General features: G+C 37.1%; 1 protein-coding gene, 1 non-coding gene and 1 pseudogene across 2 annotated transcripts; 2 read left to right on the top strand and 1 right to left on the bottom strand.

The window, feature by feature from the left end:
* The first annotated feature begins 139 nt into the window (after positions 1-139).
* On the top strand, positions 140-23,432 carry LOC146135614 (uncharacterized; annotated as a pseudogene).
* LOC146135615 (uncharacterized) lies at positions 3,532-16,208 on the bottom strand. Its single transcript, XM_083394991.1, has 14 exons — positions 16,073-16,208; positions 14,885-15,069; positions 14,154-14,261; positions 12,810-12,944; positions 11,866-12,035; positions 9,940-10,083; positions 8,872-9,073; positions 8,211-8,464; positions 7,486-7,582; positions 6,976-7,096; positions 6,553-6,701; positions 5,906-6,011; positions 5,357-5,477; positions 3,532-4,485 (listed from the first exon to the last, which is right to left on the bottom strand). Exons 1-14 carry the CDS (start codon positions 16,173-16,175, stop codon positions 4,410-4,412), a joined length of 1,971 nt encoding a protein of 656 aa, XP_083251117.1. The 5' UTR covers positions 16,176-16,208; the 3' UTR covers positions 3,532-4,409.
* Trnaa-ugc (transfer RNA alanine (anticodon UGC)) lies at positions 13,906-13,980 on the top strand. The gene has a single exon. It is a non-coding gene; the product is annotated as a tRNA-Ala (tRNA).
* Positions 23,433-23,756: the final 324 nt, after the last annotated feature.

The following is a 23,756-nucleotide window of genomic DNA, read 5'->3' as shown; positions in this document are numbered from 1 at the left end:
TTGTTTCGTTTCGCAGTAAAAGCAAGCGGATTTTTGTTATACAAGCCCGAAAGTTAGCTGCCAGCACATTGAAGAAATTTGTCTTGAAACATTTTTTGGCAAAAAATTCGTTTTGGTTGTTTGACTAAAAAAATCCGTTATGAAAGTAATTTCCACCGGTTTTTCGAAAACCGGCACCACGTCATTGGCCGCGGCCTTGAGACAACTCGGATACGTTGTTTATGATGCGCCTGAACACTATTCATGCCATCGCGACGGGTGGCAGAGAATTTTGCGGCACGGAGCAACCACCGAGGACTTTCGTCGGATGTACGAGAACGTTGATGCTGTCTCTGATTCCCCCGCGTGTTATTTTTGGGACGAAATTCACAAAGCATTTCCCGAAGCCAAGGTACGAACTAAACTGGAGTCATGTCCTATAGCAGTAACTACAGAGTGGGCCAAAAGTAGGCTTACAGTTATTCCACAGCGTTGGCTTGGAAGAAGAGGTAGCATTGAATGGCCATCGCGCTCAACTGACCTGACACTAATGGATTTCTTTTTTGGGGTGTTGTAAAGAACAAGGTGTATGAGAAGAACCCAAAACAATAAATTTACTTTTAGACCGAAACCCTACTTTTTATAACTGTAAGCCTACTTTTGGCCCACTTTGTATAGGTGTTTTGGATTTTACTAGCTATTTGTCTAGTTTTGTTGTGATTAGAAGGCTTTTCCGAAACCTTTCTTGGCATCAAGGTGCTGTTTTTTTCTGACAGGTAGTTGATAATCGTGTTTATAAATATTGGCAGCTTATGGTTCCAGTTTGCTTTACTGAATGATAGGTTTTAACTTAGGAAAGTCATAGCTAGACTTCTTGTAAAAAGCGAAAATAGAAAAGTTCTTATTTTAGCTGTCAGGGTTTGACACGTGGCCATGCCCCCCAAAACTTCATATATTTTTCCTATTTTAATTGCACACGTAAAATACGGGCATCGTGTGAATCAGGTTTACGTTTTATAATCTATACTATGTCTTACCCCATTTTAATTCATATGTTTTAGCCGAAGGCGTCGCGCGTCAATTTTGCTTGGAATAAATGTTTATTACCTTACAGGCTTACAACATCAATTGTTAGCTATCAGCTATCGTATGTTAAGATCATATTTTCGATGAGAGACGATGAGCATACCTGGTTGGAAAGTATGCAGAAACAGATGGATGCTGAGAACAAGTGGTACTTTCGACTATTCCCTTACCTTTCGCCCACAAACTATCGTTTACTCAAGGTTTCGACAGGCGTGGGTAAGATATTCTTGTTGTTTTTCTATGTATTGCTTTTAAACCCGTATCAAAACGCTACACGACTGAACCAATCACTGATAGTTCTTAGCAACGCGATATTACAACTATTGCATAATATAATCATATTCTCTACACCAGGAATGGTGTTCTTTACCATGGCGCATTTTCATACCCTTTTTTCGTGATATTTTTTACTTATTGTTACAACAACTGGCACAACCGGATACTATTCAGGCCTAACAGTATTGGCAGCCCATCCGTCATAGTCATATAATAAATGGCACTTTTGTTGCCGCTTTTTTGTCAACTTTTTTTGTGATAGGCGTGCACATCAAAACTATGGCCAAACAATTTTTCGATCTAACAGTAAAAAACTATAGTTTAGTCATTATGGTTAGTACCTATGAATGGACCCTGTTTGTAAATGGTTATTGAAGCCGTGCTTTTCATCTAATCGGCATATTTGTGGTTGAAAGTCGCCAATACTGCCTAAATTTTACTCTTAAGTTTAAACAGCATAAAATTACCCTCGACACACTATCTACTACCCCCTATATTGATGCTTTAAACCCGTCTTATGTACCTCTGTCGGACAGTAAGAGCTACATTCGGCTGTGAACGTAAGCAAAATCTATTTGGAATTGAACCTTTGCCAGAGATATTTCTAAGGATGACTTACAGAAGACACAACGCCAACGTTCTGCAGGTAACGGCTTGCTGAACAATTTAAGTCGACCGGCAGATGATCTGCACACAGTATATTTACTTATTAATGACTGACTTTGACTAAGACAGGAAAGTCTAAAGATATTTTCTCCCATTTGAATTCATTGTCGTCGTTTAGTGTAAGGGAGAGGGATGTCTTCATATTTTACACATGTCATTCAGTTTGTCAATGTTTAGTCGTTTTGTATTTGTTAACAGCTCTACGTCAAACATTATGGCCAATAAAGAGCTTATTTCGGTGCATGCATAGTACCAATACTAATTTTTATATTAAATCTAATATTAGTTAAGTTGTTATTAATTGCACTTTTAGTAAGCTTGAACTCGAAATGAAATTTATACTGAGACCGCCTCAAATGGATATTAAAAGAATAGGCCAACACATTAAACAGATTTAACATGAACTAATTTTATGGTCGTAAAAATGTGTATTTTTACTTTTATTTTTGTGTTTTTGGGATCTTTTCTTTAGTATTTCTTTTTGGTGTGGTAATAAGATAAAAGTAATAAGGTAACTGGCTCCCTGTGGATGTATTTTACTGCGCTTGAATAGGATTCCTCTTTATTATTCCTCAGGGGAACCTGGGTCGTTTTGGGGCGGTATACAATTAAAGACAAATATAACAAATATTTAACAAACCATACCTATATTAAAAATTTTCCAATTATAAAAACAAAAAAATAGTCCAATTTCGCCATTGACACCTTAAAAACAACTACAGATCTCGGCCATTGTGTGTTTAAACGATGGCCTCAGTGAGCCTTGTGACTCTACTGCTGCTTTACAGCGGCTACAAACTCGCAACTGGATCAAATCCTATTGCTTACGCCAAGCGCTGCTCTGTTTCTTTACTTACAAGCCTGGCAAACGCAATTGGTCAGTAAATAACCTAATTTGATAGCACCGGTCATCGGAAATCGTGCTGTAGTCTTGCTATGTTTATGGCCGATGTATGAACTGACCCACAACCTGTTGCTTACATGTCTTGGCACTATTTGCGGCATTATAATTAAGTGTGGTCTTTATTTGGTATGTTTGTCTTTTTTTATTCCACCTTGCAACATTCGTTCATTCATTTTTTTTGTTAGTGTCGTCAAGTGAGGCGACTTTAGGGCGTGACAGACAATTTTGAGAAAGCGGCATTTTTTTTTGATCGGAACAGCAATCAGTTTTCTGTATTGTTAATAAATGTTTCTTGCGTTTCGTTTTTGCTATATTGTCGTTATGGTTTAATATCAACTTCGACATACCTATGACGTAAATATCAAGTTAAAATTCACTTCTCTTTACATATACTGTATGTAAACGATATGAATATTAAATTTAACATGCACCGTTGCCTATCACTTACAACGATAAAGGTAGTTCAAATTTAAGCAATTGTTTTGTTTCGATCCTTTTCCTACTCTCTTGTCAAGGATATCGTCGCATTTGTAAACGCGTGGTAAATACTGTCGACAATAAGGCGACTTTGGGGCCTGTTTTAAACGATAAGTCAAACAGAAAAAAGTCTAACATTTATCAGCATGTATAGAAACTGGTTATTATTTAGGAATCATAATAAAGCGCATCATATCACTTTCAAAAAGGTACACATTGAAAAATTCAGTTCAAAACGGCATGCCTACACATTTTGATTAATATTTACAACGATAAAACCAACTTTTGAATCTAAAAACAGCTGTTGATGTACAAAGGGTCATTGAATAAATTATTATTTCGTATAATTATGTAAACAGCGTTTTAAATTCTTACATATTCAAACTAGGGACCGGCAAACTTTCCTAGTGCCGGGACAAAATCAAACTAAAAGGGCTTTCGGCCAAAAGTTACGACTTTTAACAGACAATTATGTTGTTAAAACGTGTGATTTTTTGGCGATTTATCAATTGTTATTGAGAAGTCGTTCCGGGATTCATGGCATTTAAAAGTGGGTTCAATTAATTACATTTAAGAAAACGGCGTTACAGTCGAGTGAAGCGCAAAAGTATCTGAATTTGTTCGGTTTAAAGTTTGAGTCACACGACGAAATTTATGATCAAAATAACAATGTTCAACTTGATGTTATGCTCATTTTTAAAAGTCATAACCAACACACGCAAAACACATTACAATGCATTCAGATACCGATAATTGGCGAAACTTTAGGGTATACATGGCACCTTTAAACTGAAACTATCCTTTAAAACGCCAACATACTTTTTTGGAGAAATATATTCAAATAATTTTGAAACACAATAAAAACATATGTACACCTATTTGAAAACTACGTTATGCATTTACAAATATAGTGCAGTGCTTAAAGCCTACAACACGGATGCAAAGTCAATCTAACGAAAATGACACGATATTGTAGTAAAGAAACTCCATTTTCATAAAATATTCGTTGCCCAGCTTCTCTCTACTGATCTAACATACAGTAAAAATCTTGTAGAGCCATCCACAACAGAAGCTGAATGATTGGGAACACTGCGATTCTGCGTAACATTCTTAACATTAGCAAACATCAGAGTGTTGTAACAAGTTTTTTACGACTTAAATTCCAGTCAAGTGTTTTAGAAATTTACTTCAGCCCTTCCAAGTCAGGTAATTTGGCAAAATATTAAATCCAGTTCAAGTTATTGTCAAAAAGTCAAGTCTTAGCGTAAAAATGAATTGTAAATTTAGGATACAAATTGGTCAACTTATTCGATACGGAGCATATTTTCATTAAAACAACACAAAAACGTATGGCGAGAAAACGGTTGAAAAAAATGGGATAAAACTAAACAAATATTATAAAAAATTATATCAAATAAAAACACGTATGTCCAAGACAAGTAATTCGTACGAAAGTCGCAAAACGAGCCAAGTCTTTTTTACCAAAGGGCTTAGGTCAAGTGCACTTACTCAAAAACGAAGACTTGAGTGAACTTAAGTTAAGTCAAGGCAATTACTTAAGTCATGACAATACTGGCAACTATCACGAGAAAAATACTGGCAACTATCACGGTATTTAAAAACAACACAGTGTAATTTCCGTATTGAATTGTAAAAGAGCGGAAAGACACCCCCTCAACTGCCTTTTTTTCAATCCATACGTATAGGTTAAAATTTATTCAAAAGGCAAATACGCCCAACTCGACAAATTGTGGTTTCAAACAAATGCACTATTTTTGTTGATTTTGTTTCCCCAACTTTTATTTTTTGTGTTGTTCAAATACCCCTGCCATTGAAACCCACTGTTTTTGTACGTGAAACATTATTGAGACCTTGCTCATAAAAAGTCCATAATTGTTTTCTAATAACAATTTTTTCACCTATTTTAATTCCTAAAAAAACAAAAATAAATGTTATTTTGCAACAAACCTTCTATTGATCGTGTTAGCTTTAGACGTGACGTTGTTAAAAGGAAAAACATCCCCTTTATCACATGTTCCTGGATAAGCGTTGCCTGAGGGTACCGACACGTTTTGACTGAGGTCGCTTCCTGAAAAGATCAACTAAACGTTAAGCCACACCTTTAAATCAGTGGTTCCCAAACTTTTTGGCTCGCGGCACACTAAAAAAATCTTAACTATTTCGCGGCACACTTTTAACAGATCAACAATAGACTAGTTTTACAAGCGCCCTTTCCACACGACAAACTATATGTAAATGTCTCAAAATTATTTATTCCTAATAAATTGGTAATAGAAGTACTCGTTTTTCCGAAACGACAAAAAGTTTCGCGGCACACTTGACAATCTCTCGAGGCACGTGTGCCGCGGCACCTAGTTTGGAAATCACTGCTTTAGATTTCTGCTTTAAAGAACCATATTAATCCAAGTGTCTAAGTGTCCCGTTGTGATACGTGCTTTTTGTTATGGTCGACATTTGGTATTTACTAAAACGCCTTCAAGAACATTTGCTACGCACCATCAGGCAAAATCTTAACCGTCAACATCATCCCAAGATCTTCATGATTTAGGATGTGACAGTGGATCACGACAACTCCAAGAAACTTGTCGGCCTTAAAGCGGATCTAAAGAAATTAAGTTTAACGATGAAAGTTCATAAAAAGGATGTAAGGACGTAAACGTAAGTGGTTAAAGTTAATCAAGCGAATATAAGAACATAAAACTTTTAGTGGTTTAATTTAATGAAGAGAATCTAATAAAACAACACCAAATGTTAACTTTATAAAGTTCATAAAGGGTTTGAGGGTTGAAGTTCATAAATGGTTTGAGGGTTGAAGTTCATAAAGGGTTTGAGGGTTGAAGTTCATAAACGGGTTTGAGGGTTTGAGTTCATAAAGCGGATCCCATTATGTAAATTCAAAGGTTAAATTTATAATGCGAAGCAAGGTACAGCTTAATTTAAAGAGAAAATGTATAAAGTGGATGCAAAGAAATAAAGTTTAAAGGTCAAAGAGCATGAAGCAAATCCGAGGAAGTAAAGTTAAGATGTCAAAGTTTATGAAGCGAGTCTGAGAAGTTTATCAGATACAGTTCAAGAAAGGAACAGTTTATTCAACCTTCTCGATAAAATATCTGTATTATTCTAGTCGGCGTTGTCGTGGTTACCGTGATGTTGGAAAGAGGAGGAACAAGGAGCACGTCGCGAAAGATCCCGGGTCGCGAGTATCCGATTGTTCCTGGTCCTCCTTTCTTCCAGCGCTTCTCGTGGCCCAAGTACTTGAGCGGAAAATCCGGGCGCGAGATGTTATATTTGCCTGGCAAAAAATAAATCAAGCTAATAATCAACCAAATACTTCAAAGTAGCTTGGTAACGAGTTGCAAAGCCAAAAAGGTCGAGTAGATCGACATCATCTTGATTAACACGTTTTGATACGAGCTTCTATCATCTTCAGTTAATGTTGTTGTAATTCATTATCAAGCTACATTACAGATCCGTGCATAGTGTACCCAAATACTTAATAATTTAGCAATACTTTGCCAACGTTCAACGTGGCAAGGAGTTTTAAAAAATTTGCGTCGAACGATTACTGTTGTCGTTTTCATGCTGGTAGAAACAGGATTCGTGGTTCTGGTTCCAAAGTTTCCAGTTTTTAAAGTTGTTGCGATCTCTGTTGTCGTATGGACCGGTGTAGGCGTTATAGCTGATCACCTGTAAAATACCTCTTGAGTTTAGGCAAGATAAAATCGTGATAAAGGTAATAAATCAACGACAAAACTTAGTGTTGGATTTACATACTGAAAATAAGCTTTCCAGGATTTATTTATTTTCTTTAACGTTTTGGGATACCTGCCTTTTCCCTTTACCAGGGAAGGCATTTCACACAGATATTCTAAACGCTGGAGAAATTAAAATAGTGTCGGATGTGTTTCTTTTTTGTATACTCTATGCCTGGTAGCAACAGCACAATCTGTTTATATTCACAAGTGATTCTGTTATGGAAATATTCTGGAGGTTTGATGTTTTTACTTCACCATATTTCAATTGTATTATTGTGATGAATATGATTTTATGGAAAGTATTCATCAACCGGTAATCACCTGAAAGCTGTTAACGTGAATGTGAATAGGGTGACTTGCACGCGTGGCTGTGTTGGTGAAATACCATTCCTGAACTGTTCCTTTTCTAACGTTGTACCTGGAGCAATGTCAAATGAAAATCGTGTTACGGCGTTAAGGCCAATGCGCAAAGTAGACAAGCGCCAAAGAAATGTATCGACAAGAAGACCCAGTTTGATCTATTCGCTGGCTGCTCAATTGCTGCCCGGACGTCTGGGCTGGGAAAACAGATCGTCCATAAACAGATTCGTCGAAAGAAGAAGATTTTGTCCAAATGTATTTCAAACGTAATAATTATTTGAACAATAATCAGACAAGGAAAACTAAAAACTAATGGATCCGATCCGATACTGAAGTCTCTATCAGTGTACAGGAATTTATCAATAATACAAAGGCTAACACAAGTGGATTCATATCTTATTCAGAAAGAATACAAAACAACTGTTATTAAAACAGAAACAGCATTAGTGTAAGTTAAACATCTTGACCAAACACTTACAAGTAACTAACAAGGAGAGCTCCTACCGCGACAAGATAGTAACACCAAACGCCGTAAGGACAACTACAATGTCAAGGCACCATGGTCTCAGTGACCTTTGACCGTTTGACCGCAAGTAATATAATACTTACAAAATTAAATAGTCCATAAAGCACTTACATCATAGTACACTTTAGCAAACTCACTGTGAATATTAACAAAAACAAACCTCCAAAACTCCTCTCCTACGAACCAGTCACGGTTAAGGGTGAGCGACCCGCCGACCTCTATCACGAATCGACCTTGGACTTCACTTTGGGGAGTCTCAGTGAAGTTTCCGATATAGGAGGGTCTTTCAGGAAGATCCTCCTTTATTACTGTGCTCATTGTGGGGCCGCTTACCCTCAAAGTAAGCAGGGTTCCGTTGTAAGATCCGGCCGTGCCCGTTGACCATTCGTCCTCTGGAAGTTTCAGTGACTTAACCTGGATCACAAACTCGAGTTTTAGATTCAGTTGTATCAGATATTTTCTTCACAGCAGTTTATTATGCTGTTAAGGCGATGGAAAGTCTTTATTTCAGGTGCGTTGAATCAAAAAGGACACACTAGACACGGCGATAAAAAGGCACGAGAAAAAAAGGTAAACATGACGTTTTGATAAATCCGGGTCGGTGCAGTGCCGCTACACTACATTCTTTCGTAAAATGCGTTTTATTAAATAAAGATTTTTTTTAGATTTTTTTGCTAAATTTTAGGGTTTAAAGTTACGACTGCCTCGATATGGCAAAGTCCAGGTGCTCTGACTAATACTTTTGCTGTTGCAAATGTTTAGCCTTTTCTTAAGTTTCATTGATCTTAATTTCGAACATTTTTAAACGAATGTTAACTCACGTAAAATGTGCCTTCCTTGTTGCACACAATTAACCAATCTACCCTGGATGCAGGCACCAGAAAACTTCTTCCCAGGTTTGGTTTGGTCGAACGGTCGATATAAACACCATCAATAGCAATCTCATAGAAATCACACGCTGCATTTCCCGCAGAATCAGTGACCAAAAGTATAAGGTTATCGCCACCGCCAGCGTTAACCATTCTATCACAACACAATCAAATAACGATAACCGCAATATAAGAAAATAATAAATCAGCAGTAACCATTGAATGTACACTAGACCAGCAATAATTAATTAATTATTCTGTGACAGCCCCATAAACTAACGATAACTATTCTATAAGAACATAACACATCAGCAGTAACCATTTAAAGCAGTGGTTCTCAACCGCCGGGGCCGCGTCAACTTTCCTGCCGGTCCGCCAAAAATAATAGAATTTTATATCTCAATTGCAAGTAGAAGATGTTGAAGGCTTGCATCAAATTTAGAACTTCGCCAATTGCGTAATTTGCAGCATTGTGACGTAACATGAGTTAATGGCTGGTTTAAGTCAACTTTAGGACAAGTTGTATGTAAAAAAACTTCAATAAACACGTAGGCCTATAACACGTAGGCTATGTTATAAAAAGATAGCAGCAAATTGCTCATTAAATTAAAGTTTCCATTCTTTGCTTTTAAGTTGCATATTTTTGTCGTAATTAATTTTTTTGTTTTTGTTTTTTGAAGGTCCACCGGTCCGCGAATTTTGTTTTAAAATTTTACCGGTCCGTAAGCTAAATGGTTGAGAACCACTGATTTAAAGTGCACTAGACCAGAATTGAATAATTATTTTATGACAACCTAATAAACTACTTAACCATTCTACAGGAACATAATATAACATAATATAAGATAATAGAACATAATATAAGACCATTACCTGTTTTGTGGAAACACAATGAACCAGTTTTAACCATTCTATGGATACATAACAAATCAACATTTACAAAAAAACATGAATGGAAGTCATTGAAATGACATTTGATTGTAATTGCTTTGTTCCTTACATTTAATAGTAGTTAGTTACCTGAACCGTTTCGTTTGTCCAGTTTTTACATCCATGACTGGGTTATACAAACCATTGGTTGTAAAGTAGTTGAAAGTATCGTTGTTGTCCTCAATCCAATCAGCCAATGTATCATTGGAACCGTCCTGTTTGTATTGCTCCAGGCTGAGGAATACAGAATTGTTGCCTTTAATTAAATTTCTGGGGCTAAATTACCAGTGTTGTAAACAAGTCATTTTAAAATGACTTAAGTCCCAGTCAAGTTATTTGCAAAATAACTTAAGTCCAAGTCAAGTCTTTTCGAATAAATAACTTTTCGAATAAAATAAGTCAAGTCCCAGTCAAGTCATAATCAGAGCAAGTCAACTTCAAGTCATCTCCTTGTCATAAAAATAAAACGTTAAACTATTAGAATTTTTACACTCGCATGATTATGAACAATAACTGAACTAAAAAATAAGGAAAAAGGAACATATAGCAAGCAATTTGTTTTTTGTGTAAAAATTTGGACAAATAGCTCAATTTTTTTTTAAATACTTGAAGAAATGCTTTATTTCAACCCATGTCATTTGTTCAAAAGACTTAAGTCAAGTCAAGTCATTTGTCCGAAAGACTTAAGTCAAGTCAAGTCATTTTGCCCATATGACTTAAGTCAAGTCAAGTCATTTAAAAACAGTGACTTAAGTGCACTTAAGTCAAGTCATTAAGTCATTGACTTAAGTCATTCCAACACTGTAAATTACCCTTGGATTTATGATTCCTGACACTTTTATTTTCGGAGTCTGAAAATTTTCTCTGCTGCGGTGGCGACCCAAGGCGCGGTGACCGAATACGAATAGTGAAACGGATTATTCTTACGGAAATAACATTTAAAGTTACGTTATAATGTGACGTCCTGAGTTAAGTAGGCTAGCCCTAAAAACTGACTGTGGTTGGGTCAAACTCGTCCGCATATGTGAATCGAGTCTATAGATACGTTCAAGCAGATTGCGGTAAAGCATTTGCGCGTAGTGCAAGACAAATTGAATTTGTTGTGTTAAAATTGACAAAACATTTAATTTGAGGGTAGACGTGATGTCTTGAGTATACCTATAAGGGGGAACACAAAACATGACCTGCAAAGCAATAATACCTAAAGAAAAAAATATATAAAACTATAGTATAAAGACCAACGGCATAATAAAGCCAAATAAACAGTAATATCCAGTACAGAATAACATCGTGATTGTCTGAATAAGACCTGCCCCGATCGAGATAGGTCTTAAATTCATCAGAATAAGGCCTAAATGGCCAAAATAACGTCTGAAACTGGAGGTAGAGAGTATGGGACAAACGGGAGCCGTTGGTCCGGCATCGGACGTTTTGGTGCCGACATTGGGACGCCCTAGTTCGATGCTGTTTTGGCACCGGATATCCGGCCCTGTTTGGGTTTATTGATGGGTTATGGGTGGTGTTAGAGTTAGGATAGGGTTGAAATTATTTGGGGAGCTGGTGATGTACTGAGGGGTGTTTGGAGTTAGGTAAAGTGTTGTTTAGGCCTGACTTTGACAATTTGGGTCTTATTCCGACGGTTTTAGGACTTATTCCGATTTAGACGGTACTATGCATATTAGGTATCAGTTCTATTTTGGTCTTATTGCAAATTGTGTTTTATTCTGTCGTCGATGTGGTTCTAATTTCATTCTTATAGCTGCATAAAAACGAGTTAACAGCTAAAGCATTCAATATTTATTAAGACTATATTCGCACGAATATTAGGAAAAATAAATTTAACAAAGCTATACAGATATACATTTTTATGGCGTTCAGCGGACAAAAGCCGCATGCTGGGGGGATTGTATTTTAACATGGTTTTAGCGTTAGTGCATTGTTAAAACATATTTGATCGTTTCTAAAAATCTTGCTACATTTCGTTATTTAAACTTGATACTCGAAAATTCAACCTACTTGAAAAGGCTGTCGTTTTTTCTGTTAGGGGAATATGTAAGGCTAGGTTGGAAGACGAGCTGTATGTCGTGCTCGCAATTTTCAGGACATGAAACGTCACGGATATGTTGCGGAGTGTCTGAGTTGGTAGGGTCCTCCACTATTATCATCCCGGCCATACCACTCTCAGTCTATACGAACAAAGCAGTTATACACATCAGTTGTGCCTAGTAATGTAACTTGGTTCAGTATGGGTATCAAGGATAAAGAAAATTGGTGTACGAAAGAAACATACACGACCCGTATGCGTACATCTACTGTGATTTAACCTTCCTGAGGTTGTTTTTAATTAAAAAAAGTTAAAAAAACAGGATCAGACGTTTTGTTTATAAGGAAAGTATATTTCGCCAAGTGGCATCGTCAGTTCCTCTAAGAGTACAAATAAATAAAATCAGAGCGCAGCCATGAACAAACCAATTAAAGGAAACAATAAAATATGGAAACATGACAATAAAATATGGAAACACGTCAAAGACTAAAAAAGGTATAAAAACAAAAACGTAATGAAAAGCACTATAGCCTCGCAGTCAACACGACCGGGAAAAACGAGTTGGCGACGCAAATAAGTGAACGAATGGGTACCGATAAAATAGCGGTTTACCCATTCGAGCCGCATTTTACCGTCTATCTCGCACTGAGCATTATTTCCCTTCCTTCCCTTATTTGCGTCACTCATGTTTTTAACTATGAGTTTTACTTGTTAATATACGCATCAGCGGAGCAGTGATCGACTGGCTAAAACCTGCCGCCGATGGTTTTGGATTCTATAAAGATACACCCTAATGTATAAATTTTAAAACTTGGTTAAAAGTTTAGCAAATTACCTTGTTATTGGAACATAGGTTTTATGACACCATTCTATATATATTGTAGATACATTTGGCTTTATTTCAGCGATTAACTACCTGCAGCTTGACGGATCCGTGAAGGTGCGGGTGATACCAGTAGGTTCCTGGAGGATGGTCAGCAAGAATCGGGTAGTTGTAGTTCTTACTGCTATGGTCTGGAGCAACCTCCACAAAAACGTTGTCGTGTGGTATCTGAAAGATCGAAGAGCTCATATTTAAGGGGGTTAACTGGAAGTCAGTTCATCTTTGTAGACGTCCACTTAACGGAGTAAGTCAGTAAGCTTGAAAAAATAGTAGCATTCATAAATATGATTTAACGTATTTTAGTGACTGAAAATTCTAGAACTATTATTATCTCAACAATAAATATTAGATGCCTCCGTGGCCCAGCAACAGGATATTAAGGAAAATCTAAGGGTCGTCCTAACACCTGAGATACTTGAAGTAACTGCATAGCATTAGTTTAAACTTCATCCATTATAATGCACAAAATAGGCTCGAAAAAACGAGAGGAAATGGCTCCTTTGTTGCTAAAGGTTGCCCAACTGTGGTGTATAAGAGTATAAGGTTGCGTAAAGGAGTTCGTAAATTTGGTAAATGCGTGAGTAGCGCATTTTTAGGTGTTTAAATGTACGAACTATAGCTACAAATGCCCTTAAAATCTCATTCGGGATACTATAAAATAAAATGAATTTAATTTTAAAAGTTTGAGTCTAAACTAGGAGCTGTGTAGGCCTACAGTTATATCAACTTGAACTATTTGGTAAAAGTGCCTTTCCAATCTAAAAACAATTTGGTAACGAAGAAGCTATAGCTATAGCAATTATTAATTATTTTTTAACAATTTTACCAGAGTTGCTATGAGTAATGTGTAAGTGTTGTAATATAGTACACCGAAAAGCCATCGCAGACTCGCCGAATCTGTCGATCTATGATGCAAGCAGAGCAAGCCAGAAAAACAATACGGAAGCCGTAATCGTTGGTCATAAAGCAACTTCCGAGGGGCTAGATCACAGATGTTATTAAACACATATGTTTGTGTGTGTCTTTCATTGATTGATACGGACTGATGATCCCACAGTGTGAAGTTGCTTGTACTAACAAAATGTGCAAGTATTGGCGCATGGTTGTTTCTCGACTCGCTCCTCTCTGAGCCTGCATAGCTCAGTTGGTAGAGCGACGGTCCCTGCTTGACCGGAGGTCGTGAGTTCGAACCTCACTGCAGGCCAGTTGTTTTTCTGGCTTGTTCTGCAGATTCGGCGAGTCTGTGATGGCTTTTCGGTGTACTATTGATACGGAAGCCGTAATCGTTGGTCATAAAGCAACTTCCGAGGGGCTAGATCACAGATGTTATTAAACACATATGTTTGTGTGTATCTTTCATTGTTGTAATATACTTACCTCTCCGCTAACATGCAAACCGTGCGTGTGGAAGTTTGTGATGTTCGGGAACCGGAAGGTGTTGTGGCCATTGTCGATCCCGGGGGGAACTCCCTTGAGGGTGTTGGTCTTAGAGCAAAGAACAACAATTAAAATAGTTTTATCGTTCTATACATACAAGTATATTTTTAGCGAGTTAAAAGATGTTTTATATAAGGTTAAGTTAGCGTATAAAAACACAGTCATATACGAGAGAAAGTTTATTGTAACTACTCAATCAGTGCTAGCAAAGGTTTTAACTCAAAACCGAACAAGATCTTATGCGGTAAACAGGTGCAATTAAGTAAAATTAATTCACTTTTTTTGTCCTAGCTCGGTCATGAGCTAAATAAATTGGCAATTAGTCTAAAACAGTTGTTCTTAATCGTTCATAAGGCGTGACCCACTCAAAAGGGAACACTTTATGCCCGCTTTGCTCAAGTTTGAAAAAAATGCGTCATAAATTGTCACAAGTCAGGAATCTGAAGTCATACCGAAAATTACAGTTTCAAGTTGGCTAATAATTAAAATAATGTTTGCTTGTGGACCTTAAAAAACTGCTCCGTGGACCCCAGGGAGGGCGATTGGCGTGCGGTTAAAAACGCTGATCTACGATATAGCGATTAGTTTTGCAGTTAAATTAGGACAAAAAAATCGATCCTGGTTCTTCTCCACCAACAAATAGCGACAATGTCAGTTAAGGTTACACCAACCAGTTTCATCTCAATTGTGACTCCGGGCCGAATGCGCCAAGTGGGCCCGGGGATTTCCCCATTGTAACACCTTCTCGGCACGGTGAACCATTCGACCTTGAATTGCGTGACCTCTACGGTCATGTTGACCCGGAATAAGCTTTCTGGTGCGATCAACTGACGAGGCTGCTTGAAGGGAAATCCCCCTACACAAGTTAAAATATAGGCCTATATATAAAAAGAAGTAAATAAAACAGGGGGATAGTATATATTGCTTTCTTCTGGGCTGTGTTTTTATCCGCAGCGCTCACCTGGAGCTAGACAGCACACAAAGTCAACACAAAATAAATAAAGGCAAAATAAACAAATATATGGGAATTAAACAAATAATAATACCACAATACTAAAACAAGCACAAAAATTATAAAATCATCTCGAGATTGAGCCGCTTTTTCTCAGGCGAGCATCTTGATTTTTTGTTTGACGGGATGATAAATTTTTTTGGCGATGATGTCTTAAAGATAAGTCATAGCGTGGCGTCGTGAAGTAAGTGACCTCTACGTCGTATTACCTATCAAACTCGTAACCATAATTCTAATGGCTATCGTCAATCGGTTAGCGTAAGCGCGATTAACTTTGCGTTCAAATGGATATAATTGACAAAATGTCTTACTTAAAGGAGACGTGACACCTTAAGCATACGATCATTAATCGCACATTAGTCAATATCATGGCTCTATTTAGGTAACTTATGGCAATAAGTTGTAAGGGTCATAGCCTTATGCCCCCTGCTATACCTCTGCTGGGTATAGGTTCGTGCAAAACAAGTTGCATTAACAGAAATAGTATTTGCATTAACAGAAATACCGCAGCAAATATGCGTTTATACTGTTTATGTTGAACTAGGGTTCAAGTTAACACAATGGATACATTGGCGATAAAATTGCATTAAATAGATTAACTTGGCAGAAGTTTCATTTTTATTTTTTGAGTTAACAAGGCACTAGCACGAAGCATGTGTACAGCAAAAATACTTTTGGAAAGCCCGTTTATCATTTATTCAGGTTAGCCAAAAATTGTTAGTTAAATGAAGTAGTTATACTCGCTGTTGATAATAAAAAATAAATTTTGCGAAAAAATGCAGTTACACTGGATATACTTCTTCAAAACGCGAGCAACGCACCGTATAAAAATAATAAAAATTCAAACCTTTTAGCAAGCATGGTGACGTCATTGTGCACGACGTCACTTCTTGGGATTGTCGCACGTTCATAATCAGGATGGTCGCCAAAATTGCATGAACGCCAACCATCTTGAACTAACAGATTTCCAGTTGTTGATTGCAAGGCAATTGTTCTATGATAATAATTAACCTCGCAAATTTATAACCGCAACTCCCACCTGCACAACAAGTTCTGTTTCCGTATGAGTCAGCGTTAATCCACCACCTCTGCTTATTTTCAATCAAACAACACTTCAGGGAAACCAATCTGCAATGTTACAGGGTAAAATACACGTCTCTACTGCCTATAGTTTATCGCACCAATTGACTGTAAGCTCGTATTTCGCTTTTCAACTCGCATTTTGCGACACAAAACGGTGCAGACTAAAATCGTGATATTTGGTGTCGTGGGTTTAAAGATATTCAACCGAGCTTCAATACGGCCGAAGAAAAATTTAGGTATTGTCAGTTTGAAAACACGGATCAACAGTAATCTTTGCCACTTTTTTTAAACATACAAAATGATGAAGAAATGTGACCCACCTAACTATAGCTTAAATACTATGTATTAGCGGGAAATTCGAATTTTTCGGTCAAGGTTCTGTTTTTCTTTCACAATGCGGTTTAGTTCCGGTCCTGCTGCTGTTCGATCAAAGTTGTTTTGAAATCGGGTGATAATTCTCCATTTGGGGTTTAACAAAATGAATTTGGGTTATTGCAACTCATATTAAATCTGAGTTCCGCACAATATTATAAAAGGAAAACCGGCGCAGGTAATTATTTTAAACTCCTGGCAGCACACATTGCTTTTCCATCATGTTTTGCGCTGTTGTTGCGTATATTGCCTTTTGTCGGTTACCGCAGATATATGGTTTATTCCTTTATACAGCAGTATCCATTTTAGGCAAAGTCGAACGTGTTGTAACTTGACTTATCAAAGTACAAGTTGTAGCGCCAAGCTAGACTAAACCGCTTGGTCTTAGTTTTAAATATTATATGGAAAGTTCATAAAATTACACCTGGGGATTATCGCATATGATTAAAATACCTGCCTTGATGTGATATACGTTAAATCAACTGATTATTAAACAGCACCCTTGAAAATGCAAGGAACACACCTCCGTGAACGTCGCGGCACACCTGGCATAGTTACGGCACACCGGTTGTGAAGCACTGGTCTAGAATCCTACTACAGCGTTGAAACAATTATTAGAGCAGCGCACAATTTTTGGGTTAGGGTGTAGGTTAGTGTTTGGGTGAGGGTGGATCAAGTATTATTAGTAATATTATTGTTAACCTATACCCAAGCCGCTAACCCGCACCCTAACCCAAATAATGTTTGTTGTTCTAGGATTCTAGATCAGGGCCAGATTACTTCCTATTAATATACATACATTATTTCTCAAGGTTATGTTATTACCAGGAAAAATTCAACTTTCTGCACCAAGACTTTAAAATTTTATTAAAGAAACATTTTGCCGCATATAAAATGGTGAAGCGTAATAACAACCGCAACAACCTTACCAAAGAAAGCTAATTATTACGTCAGAAGTCAACAATGTGAAACTTCCACAAGTTCGCAGAACGAAAGTTGCCATTTAAGTGCTGCTTGTTACTAATTTTATTTTAACTGTTTATAAAATTTTACGAAAAGTACTTTTACGTATCACCCCTTATGTACGTTCAGGCCCCCCCCCCCCCACCCCTTTTTTTTCCATCATAATAAAGACTACGGTTCAATAAGCAATCTCAATCATGAGTTTATAACGTCAACAGCTTCACAATATATACCAAATCGTTTATAGATTTGGCGGCTCTATTTTATTTTAGTGCCTAACAAGCTATTTTCACACTTTTAAAAATTTCTGTCAGTTTTCAGTACACTCACGTACCCTGGCAGCTTCTCAGGGACCCCTTGGGTGGTCCGTGGACTCCTGGTTATGAACCACCGATTTAAAGAATGTTTAGCGGACCCTTTTAAATCTTCCCCAGTTTAAGAACCATTGTTCCAGTTATGAATCTAATTTTTGAAGGTATCAGTGATCAATATCTAGTATCTACACCAAGTTAGGTGTAGTAAAAAAATTTGTGTATTTCAGCACGAATTTTATTAAAATTTAAAATTTACGTAGCTTGATAATAAATTACAAAGCCAAAAATGTCGAGTAGAATGACATCATCTTGCTAAGACGTTTCGATACGAGCTTGTATCGTCTTCAGTTATTGTGACTGAGAAGCAACTGAGAAGCAACCTTTTTGGCTTCGCAATTTATTATCAAGCTACATTTACAGATCCGTGCATAGTGTACCCAAATGAAATTAACGATTTATTCAATTGTTTTAAAATGTCGTTTGAAATCTCAAATATTACAGGTAAAGCCTAAGCGGTGTTAGAGAAGCCACTAAATGTTTTTTTTGTTTCTCCAGTCTTTCTGCCAGCACTACCTTTGTAATTGTCATTGGCGTTGTCCTATATGTTTGTGTCATCTTTGTAATAATGCGGACATTGTTAAAGTTATATACAATACAGTAACTTAACCTTAAGCTTACCAAATAGATTTGATGATGAAACAGATGAAACATGATTGTTTTTTTTCTTGCTTGTAAAACAATGTGTACCGTTGTTGAGTCATATCCAATACATATAGAAAGCTCATTTGGTTTAGTAACTACTGGATTAACGTATGAGCGACGTTAAGCTTCCATCCGTTAAGTTTGTTCTGCCCACATTAAGCTCATTTCTCTTTTGGCAATTCCCCGCAAGCTTTTGTGTAGGTGAGAAAACCCACAGCTTCCGGTATAGATTGCATAGATTTTCGTTAACTATACATCGGTCTATTTAGTTACTTGCAAAATACATTTTGATGCGTTGATCCAACCCTTGCAATTGCAGCCTCTGGGAGTATTAAGCAACCATTTGTATTGGCACTAAAGTCGCAAACTGACCTTGATATTCAGCCTGCTCGCAATGCGTACTCCAAACATAGAAGAAGACCAATCACAACATTATTTAGGTATTGGCGATTTTAATAATAATCATCCTATTAAACCTTTTAGTGGATATAGGCTACTTTCTTCAAAAAGTCTTTACTCGACTTTATTTTCTTAAAAGTTACGGCAGTATATCCTATACTAGCATATTACTGAACTAGACAAATCCAATTCGCCAAAAACATCTGCACACAGTTTGCGAATTTTCGTCCTACCAATTGTTTTTGGCCAACAATTAAACCTGCCTTTTATTTCCTTGCGTTTACATATCTATTTTATAAAACTTACAACGTTCTTTCTGTTTAAAGATAACTAGAAAATGAACTTAAGAACAGAAATTGCTTCTGTTTAGACAAACTTCGAATATAAATAATGAGGAGAAAACATTCGGTATATATGAGTTTTTACAAAATCGTAAATATTTATCCTGCCATAGCTGAACTTACGAAACTCAATTGACGTAAATTGAATCAACATACAGGCGAGTAAGGACTGACAAATATAAAGCTAGTTATTCACAGAATAGTTCATCTTTGCATTCTTTGCAGAAGCGAACAAAACGACGGGGGGGGGGCAAATATATTCGTCCACCGAAATTTCGGGTTACTCTTTGTCACGGTTAAGTTTTGGTTCCCTAATTTAAGGTCCCTTAGGAAAGCCGTTCTTAACGTTTTTCTTGCTGAACCCCTTTCGCCAAACAATTGTCTCACCCATTCTAGAATTACTTCAATAACAAAACCATTGTAATTTTATTAGTATACAAGTAACTGATACCACTATAGCAAAATACCAAAATGTGAGTTAGATCTACATTTAACTGAGCAAATAAAAAAAATACAGCAATACATTTGCTGTGTATAATTCAGCATTCCCACACCCCATTGTACCAGTTCCCGCACCCCTTGATTGGGAAACCCTTCCTGATGGGAACAAGAGGCTAAAGAGATAGAGTTAGTGGAGAAGAGTCAGCGGTAAAGGATAAAGAGTAAGGGGAAAACAGTTGGAAGAAGATGCACCAATGTGTGCCCGCATTACCTATCTCAAAACACCATTTTTTTACACATTTTCGCGCACATTGTGCAAAAACGTTCGCATCCTCGTCAAATGAATCAACATATAGGCGAGTTAGGTCTGACAAATATGACGTTTGTCTTCCACAGAGCAGTTCATCTTTTCATTCTCTGCAGGAGAGGGGCAAATAAATTCGTCAAGCGAAATGCCGGGTTACTCTTTGTCACAGTAAATTTCCCGTTCGGCTGTGCTTGGCTGCTACACAATAACCCCACTGCATTCCACCAGCAGGCGAACTCGCTTGCTTGTTAATAAAAGTTGCGAAGCTAAATGAGGAACTGAAACACTCTGTTACAGTGGCTTGTAATGACTACCCTTTTGCAACTATTAAATCCAATAGGCTTATATAAATCAAGGTGAAACATTTTGAGTAAAACTGCAAACTGCTAACGTTTCTTTGTGAGTTTTAATGAGTTAAATGAACAAATTGTGACTAAAAAATACTTATTATTACCATATTATTAATTTTTGTTTTGTGGGAAACCTTTATATAGAGATGACGTCGCAAGTTATATCTAAATGTAAAGTCATAAAAAGCAAACACAGTTCGCTTATTTTGTTAAAGTTTTAGGTTGGAGAGTTGTTACTTTCAATACGAAACTTGCGTTAAAAATATGTCAATATATTATCGATTCGTGCAAAGCTAAGAAACGACTTTGTATCGTTCAAGTTGTAAAACATTCTTTTCCGATGGTGCGATGAGTCGCATGGCGCCTTTGAGCTAAAGCCATTTTATGCCAATAGGTTAAGACACACTAGAAATGTAATTTAGTTTTTGTTTACAGTTACATTGTTATAGTCGTCAAAATAGATGAAATGGCCTCGTGCCCCGCCCCTGGCTTTTCTACGTTTGCTCCAACGCTTAACACAACGCTCTGTAACAAAACACTTCGAGCCACTAGTCAAAACAACTCCGATTCATACCGGTACACATCGCAACAACCTTGAATTACATGAAGCGGTGTGTATACTAAACGCCCCAATAGCATCATAAAGTCGGACAGGGGCAACATTTTCCCAGTCGCGGGCAAATCCAAATTCAAAAATGTCTCGGCGGGCCATAATGCATTAAACGGAATACTTTTGTTGTTAAAACATATAGTTTTTAGACTTTTTATTACAAAACCGTCAATCATCGGCGGACCTAGAATTGTTTTGCAATTGAAAAAAATCGTAATTCCAGTTTGTGGTGTGGTTTGAATGGGAACCTTAAACTTTTTATGTTGTTTTTTTGGATCCGGCCGCCGACCGTAGTTTGCCGACCCTGTAGTATTGTATGTGTACGGAAATCGTGTAAATTTTTACAATAAATCAACTTTTTATCGGTGCAAAAGTTGGAGAACGACAATCTTCTCACAAAACACATAGTCGGCCTTAAGTGTCAAATGTGAACAGCTTTATCTCACGCAGCAACATTTTAACAACAAGAACTCAAAATGTTAACTGTTAGCGTTGTAGTCCCGCATTTAGCAATCCGTAGTTTGTTGAACAGTGGCCTTAATGAGGCTGGCATTCGTATTTCCGCATTAACAGTGCTTGGATCATATTAACGAAGATGGGAGCCTTCAGTTTCATTTGTGTCTCGTTTGGTCAAGTTCCGGTACTTTTCAGGGCCTTATTTATTTTCATGGGTGGTTCAATAATTGGGTCATTATAAATAGGATAATTTACCGGGTAACTTCTTGTAATATTATTTATATACAGTTTGAGTTTGGTTTGTTGGTTTTTGGGTATATATTAAGTTGTACTTACCTTGACTTGTTTCTGCAGGCAAAACAGATATAGGACAAAAATGTCTTGCCTTCACCCATGACTTTTAAAGATGCAAAGGGGGGGGGGGGGAGTTAGGCAAGGGATACATTTTTTGTTATGTTTTTGTTTTGTAAAAACTATGCAAAAATCATTTGTTTCAGTCTTACCAACCCCGCTTCTTTTATAGACAAATATACACCCCAAACTTTTCCTTGATTTGTTTCTGAAAGGAAAAACAGATATGGCCCGAAAATGTCCCCCGTTCACTTCTGGCGTAGATGCAAAAGGGGTAGTTTGCCAAGGCTTACGAATTTTACTAAGAAAACATATATTTAAAATTAATTTTAGTTTTTTTTTAAATATCCAATCTTAAAAAATAAGCTCAGTAATATCCTGGCAGTATTTTCCACAAAAAAACATTTATTGTTCTACAACAACAAAAACTAATTTAATACATTTTATAGAGTCGAAAACAGTGTTTAGGTATTGGTGAGTTTTGATAATCGCCCTATTAAATCTTTAGGTGAGTATGCGCAGCTTTCTTCAAAAATTTTTACTCGAATATTTTATTTTATCAAAACGTTACGGCAGTAAATTCTGCATAGCATAACCTGATTAGTGGCGTTTCCGTGGGGGTTTTGGGGGTTCGCCCCCCCCTTATTGTAAGTGACATTATCGTTTTTTGTTCGTTTTTGTCAGTGTTCAACTCACCGTCCGAAGCTGCGTGTTTTTTTCAGTGTAATTGAGTCACGCGTCTTGCTAATGCGAAACCAAAATCAAACGCAAAACGCCTGTTAAAAAAAAATCAAACGCAGGATATTTTTTCTCTTTCGCCTTTCGTTATTCGTTCGGGTTGGCTGATCAGCAAGTGTGTGTTGGACAATTATTAATATAAATCAATCAAGCGGTCGCTGTAATTCATCGGGCCCGCTGCCTCTTCGACAAACTATACACTAGTCCATTTTAAATACTTTTTGACTATTTCAACTTTATTTTGTGAGTTGTGTAACATAAGCATCCTCAAGTTTTAATATAATTATATAGCCGTTAGTAACGATATAGCCTTACAAAACAGCCGGTGTGTTTGATCACCTGGGGTTTGTGGTTTGTACAAAGTTTTCCACAGTTTTTATTTAACCTAATAATCCTTGCAAAAGTTTTTAAAATTTGCGATAAAACATTTCAGAACGCGCCGAAAAACAAGTTGTTGATCCACTCCGCCAAAGACGGTTGGAAAAACCTTTGCAAGTTCTTGGGCAAAGACGTTCCCGACACCCCGTACCCGCACAAAACCTCAGAGGGAACATACTGGCGGATATGTACAAGAACCACCCACTTTTTAAACGCATAAAACGCGAAACGATGGCCTCAGTGAGCGCTGTGACTCTGCTGCTGCTTTACAGCGGCTATACAAGCTCGCGATGGATGAAATCCGATTGCTTACGCCAAGCGCTGCTCTGTTTCTTTACTTGCAATCCTGGCAAACGCAATCGACAAATAACCGTACAGGAAAGGTTTTGTATTTCTCTTTAGTCGGTCATAAAGTTTCGCTACTATCTGCAAGACGTTGTTTAATGAGTCGGGCTTTTGTGTAGTTTCTGTTTGATGTACTTTGCCTGTAGTGCAAGGATTCTCATAAAACTGTGTGCCACGAATCTATAAAAATTATAAAAAACAAACCCAACGTACTATAATATTAGTCATACGACACCTTGGTGTGGCAAGTATTGAGGTTTATACTGCTGTATATATTCGGTGATTGTAAGTCTTTATCAAAATTTTAGGTTTATTCATCGGTAAACTGATTCAAACAAAATATTCAAGCAAGGTATTTTGTATTCAAATACTTGATGATGC

This window comes from Ascidiella aspersa, chromosome 8 (assembly GCF_963924565.1).
Source record: "Ascidiella aspersa chromosome 8, kaAscAspe10.2, whole genome shotgun sequence".
Classification (NCBI taxonomy): domain Eukaryota; kingdom Metazoa; phylum Chordata; class Ascidiacea; order Phlebobranchia; family Ascidiidae; genus Ascidiella; species Ascidiella aspersa.
This window is presented reverse-complemented; position numbering and strand designations above follow the sequence as displayed.

Bases quoted from the DNA above. Each gene is read 5' to 3' on its own strand.
- LOC146135615 (XM_083394991.1), bottom strand. From the start codon at position 16,175: ATGGTTGGCGTTCATGCAATTTTGGCGACCATCCTGATTATGAACGTG. The intron at 10,084-11,865 runs GTAGGTTGAATT...TGTATTCCTCAG, and splicing joins AAAAACGACAGCCTTTTCAA to CCTGGAGCAATACAAACAGG. The intron at 4,486-5,356 runs GTTTGTTGCAAA...AATGTTACGCAG, and splicing joins GCTAACACGATCAATAGAAG to AATCGCAGTGTTCCCAATCA.